Source organism: Eimeria maxima, genomic scaffold (genome assembly GCF_000499605.1).
Source record: "Eimeria maxima Weybridge genomic scaffold, Emw_scaff1290, whole genome shotgun sequence".
Taxonomy (NCBI): domain Eukaryota; phylum Apicomplexa; class Conoidasida; order Eucoccidiorida; family Eimeriidae; genus Eimeria; species Eimeria maxima.
This window is the reverse complement of record NW_013564279.1, coordinates 5,001-9,766: the sequence shown is the minus strand read 5'-3', so window position 1 is coordinate 9,766 and position 4,766 is coordinate 5,001. Positions and strand designations below refer to the sequence as shown.

General features: G+C 46.5%; 1 protein-coding gene across 1 annotated transcript; it reads left to right on the top strand.

Annotated features, from left to right (window-relative positions):
- Window positions 1-2,376: 2,376 nt before the first annotated feature.
- Window positions 2,377-4,419, top strand: EMWEY_00051160 (hypothetical protein, conserved; the record flags this gene model as incomplete). Its single annotated transcript, XM_013479683.1, has 1 exon — window positions 2,377-4,419. The coding sequence occupies one exon, from the start codon at window positions 2,377-2,379 to the stop codon at window positions 4,417-4,419; it is 2,043 nt and encodes a 680-aa protein (XP_013335137.1).
- Between the last annotated feature and the right edge of the window lie 347 nt (window positions 4,420-4,766).

Here is a 4,766-nt window from a genome sequence, read left to right as displayed (position 1 = left end):
TAATTAATTAACTAATTAATTAATTAATTAATTAATTAATTAATTAATTAATTAATTAATTAATTAATTAGTTTATTTGTTTTATTTATTTATTTATATATTTGTTTATTTGTTTGTTTGTTTATTTGTTTATTCATTTATTTATTATTTGTTTGTTTATATAGTAGTTTATTTATTTATTTATTTATTTATTTATTTATTTATTTATTTATTTATTTATTTATTTATTTATTTATTATGTATAATATATAAATAACATATATACATGTATATAAATGTATATATTAATGTGTCTCCTTTTTTGTCTCTTTTTGTCTCTTTTTTCTTCCTTTTCTCTCCCTTTATATACATAATATATATATATTATATCTATATGTCTCTCTTGCTGCTGCTGCTGCTGCTGCTGCTGCTGCTGCTGCTGCTGCTGCTGCTGCTGTTTTCTTAGGATGTGCAAACGGCAGGTGTCCTCCATTAAGGGCAGCGAATCTGCTGCTGCAGCACCAGGTGTTGCTGCTCCTTCCTTCCCAACAGCAGCAGCTGCAGCAGCTGCTGCTGCAGCTGCAGCAGCAGCTGCTGCTGAGATTGCGGCAGCAGCAGCACAACAACAAACACCAACACAAGCAGACCCAGCAGCAGCAGCAGCAGCAGCAGCAGCAGCAGCAGCTAGCCATGAAGTTTAATTGGCTCTTATAATATTGGCAATAAAAGGGTTAACAGGACAGCAGCAATTAATGCAGCAACAGCAGCAGCACTTGCTGCTGCTGCTGCTGCTGCTGCTGTTGCTGCCTTTGTGTCTCTTTTTCCCGTTACGCAGATAACGCTGACGTCTTAACCCTTAATCTTGGCTGTTACTTTATGCATTTCTCCCTGCTGCTGCTGCTGCTGCTGCTGCTGCTGCTGTTGCTGCTGCTCTTGCTGCTGTTGTTGCAGCTGTTGCTGCTGCTGCTGCTGCTTCTGTTGCTATGTACTTGTTGCTGCTCTGTAGTTGCGGCATTCAGAGCTACCTAACACTATAGCTGGCTACCTATCCATTAGCTAGCTAGCTAGCTAGCTAGCTAGCTAGCTAGGTAGATGGCTAGCTAGGTAGATGGCTAGCTAGCTAGCTAGTTAGCTAGCTAGCTAGCACCCCAAGATGCTACAGCAGAAACACTGTTGCTTAGGGTTTAGGGTTTAGGGTTTAGGGTTTATGCCTAAACCCTAAACCCTAAACCCTAATTGAGGGTTTGCAACGCGGAGAGGACTTGCTGCTGCTAAGGAGGAGATGATTGTTGCTGCTGCTGCTGCTGTTATTATTTATTAATTATTATTTATTTATTTATTTGTTTATTTATTATTTACTTATTTATTTATTTATTTATTATTTATCCATCTATTAATTATTGTTTATTAAATAATAAATATTATTTATTTATTTATTTATTTATTTATTTATTTATTTATTTATTTATTTTATTTTATACAAACCCTTATTTAATAATAAATATGTTATATTTATTTACTTGCTGCTGCTGCTGCTGCTGCTGCTGCTGCTGCGCAGACAGATATTTGCTGGCAGCAGCAGCAGCAACAGCAGCACCGACAGCAGCAACAGCAGCAGCAGATGGAGGTGAGTTGCAAAGACACAAATTTATTAAATATTTAATTATTTAATATAGAAGACATAACGCCCCTAAGTGCAGCAGGGCCCCTGCTGCTGCTGCTGTTGCTGCTGCTGCTGCTGCTGCTGCTGCTTAGACGAGACGCAGCACATAACTAATCTTCTTTGCTATCTTAGGTCTAATTAATTAATAAGAAATTACCTTTCTAGTAAAGGCGGTGTAACTCTATAGCTGCAGCAGCAGCAGCAGCTGCTGCTGCTGCTGCTGCTGCTGCCGTCGCCGCTGCCGCCGCTGCAACGGAAAGAGCAGCAGCAGCAGCTGCTGCTGCTGCTGCTGCTGCAAGAGTCGTCTTCTTTTTCCTCTATTCCCCCATAGTAGACTTAACAGCAATAATACATAAAGAAGCATTGTACAGCTGCAACAACAGCAGCAACACCAATAGCAGCAGCAGCAGCAGCCGCTGCTGCTGCTGCTGCTGCAGGCGACACCAGTGCTGCAGCAAGTGGCAAGAAGCGAAGTTATAGGGTTCAGTTGTTCCTATCAGGAGCAAACATAACTCCTGCTGCTTCTTGCTGCAGCAGCAACAACAGCAGCAGCAGCAGCAGCAGGTCGGGTGTCGGGGAAGACAGACACCAGGATACTGCAGGCGCAACAGCAACAGCAGCACCACCACCAACAACAGCAGCACCAACAACAGCAGCACCAACAACAGCAGCACCAACAACAGCAGCAGCAACAGCAGCAGCAACAGCAGCAGCAGCAGCAGCAGCAGCAGGAGATGTTGTCTCGAATATGGGGCGCTGTGAAGCGCCACCCGTATCGTACAGCTGCTGCTGCTGTTGCTGCTGCAGCTGCAGCAGCAGCAGGTGCTGCTGCAGTAAAGATATATAAGCAGCACAAACGTTTTGCTGCGCTGCTAGAAGCAGAGGAAGGAGATTTAGCAACTTTGCTGCTGCAGCAGCTAGGTCTAAGTGAGGAGGAGCTGCAGCAGCTACGTCAGCAGCAGCAGCAGCAGCAGCAGCAGCAGCAGGATGTGACGGAAGCAGAATGGTTAGCTGCCTTTCATTTTGTACGTAATCAATCTGTATCGGATAATTCTTTGCTGCTGCTGCTGCAGCAGCTGCAGCAGCAGCTGCAGCAGCAGCTAGAAGCAGCATTCCCTATTGATGCATACACCCGAGTGCTGCGACAGCCGCAGCGCAGCAGCAGCATGACGCCGCAGCAAAAGGAAGAATGTTTTAGGTGTCTTGCTACTAATGTAGTAGCAAGAACTGTTTGCTGCCTCGTGCTGCTGCTGCTGCTGCTGCTGCTGCACCGTGTACAAGTTAATCTACTAGCAGCAGCACTTCTTAACAAGGAGCAGCAGCAGAAACAGCAGCAGCAGCAACAGCATGGAGGGCAGGAGGAAGAACAGCAGCAACAACTGCAGCAGCAACAGCAACAGCAGCAGCAGCAGCAACTGCAGCACAAGCAGAACTTTGTATTTCTTTCCTCTACCCGTCGTGCTGCTTCTGCTGCTGTTGCTGCTCGTGTTGCTGCTGCTGCACTTATAGAGGTTGGTGTCTTTGTTAGGCAGCACCCGCCGCATGCATCCTTTACTGCTGATTTGCTGCAGCAGCAGCTGCAGCAGCTAATGTATAGGATGTGCAACAGGTTATGCAGAGAAGCAGCACAGCAGCAGCAGCAGCAACTGCAGCAGCAGCAGCAACAGCAACTGCAGCAGCAGCAGCAACAGCAACTGCAGCAGCAGCAGCAGCAGCCAGAAGGGCCAGAAATGTCGTCAGCAGCAACAGAAGCAGCAGACGAAGACTCAGCAACAACAGAAGCAGACACAACAGACACAGCAGCAGCAGACACAGCAGCAGCAGACACAGCAGCAGCAGACACAGCAGCAGCAGACACAGCAGCAGCAGCAGCAGGTAATGGGTATGATGATTATTCGTCAGATATGTGGGGTTATGCTGCATTGCTGCTGCCAGAGGTGGGGTGTATAGACAGCAGCAGCTTTGCTGCTCTTCCTGCTGCAGCAGCAGCAGAGGTGCAGCAGCTGCTGCAGGAAGCAAGAGATGTCCTTGATTCCCCTGCATTTGCTGCTGCTGTTAGGGGACTTTGTGCTGCTGCTGCTGCTGCACTTGTTCGTCGTATTGTTGAATTCCTGCAGCAAGCAGGAACGCTTCCTGCTTCTGCTGCTGCTGCTGCAGCAGAAGGCGAAACAGCAGCAACAACAGCAGCAGCAACACCAGCAGCAGCAGCAGCAGCAGCAGCAGCAGCAGCAGACCCTTATAAGACACCATTTCAATTAGCTCGCTCGTTGGGGTGTATATGCAGGTTATCTGATTGGGCATTAGGTGTAGGGGGAGGAGGAGAGTTGCTGCTGCAGCAGCTTGCTGCTGCTGCAGAGACACAGGAGTTATCTGCTGCATGCTATTGGTCGCAGGAATGTGATTTTAATAGAGTGCAGCAGCTGCTGCACCTTGTTGCACTCGCGCAGCAGCAGCAGCAGCAGCAGCAGCAACTGCAGCAGTTCATAGGTCTAGATCCACAGGAATTGCTGCAGCACTTCCCAGGAGAACCGCAGCAACAGCAACAGCAGCAGCAGCAGCAAACGGAGCAACAGCAACAGCAGGAGGAGCAGCAAACGGAGCAGCAGCAACAGCAGCAGGAGCAGCAAACTGATCAGCAGCAGCAGCAGATAGATCCCGCTGCTGTTGCTGCTGCAGCACTTTCTGAGACACAAGTAGCAGCAGCAACAGCAGCAGCAGCAGCGGCAGACCCCGCTGTGCTCTGCAGCAGCGACGCCGTTGTTGGGCAGACAATTTAGGGTGTATAGGCAGCACCTATTTACGTATATAGGCATGTATAGACCTGCAGCAGCAGCAGTTGCTGCAGCAGCAGTTGCTGCAGCAGCAGCAGCACGTGCTGCAGCTGCTGCTGCAATTGTCTTTTGTTGTTTACGAACAAGGAGACTCAATGGGGCTTTTTGCATGCAAAGGCACAAAAATAGTTTTAATTAATTATTTATTTAATAAATAAATAAACTAATTAAATAAATAAATAAATAGATAAATAAATAAATAAATAAATAAATTATATTTGCTGCTGTTGTTGCTGCAGAGACACCCTAGAGGGTTGTCTAACAACAAAATGCCAAAAAAAAAAAACGCTACC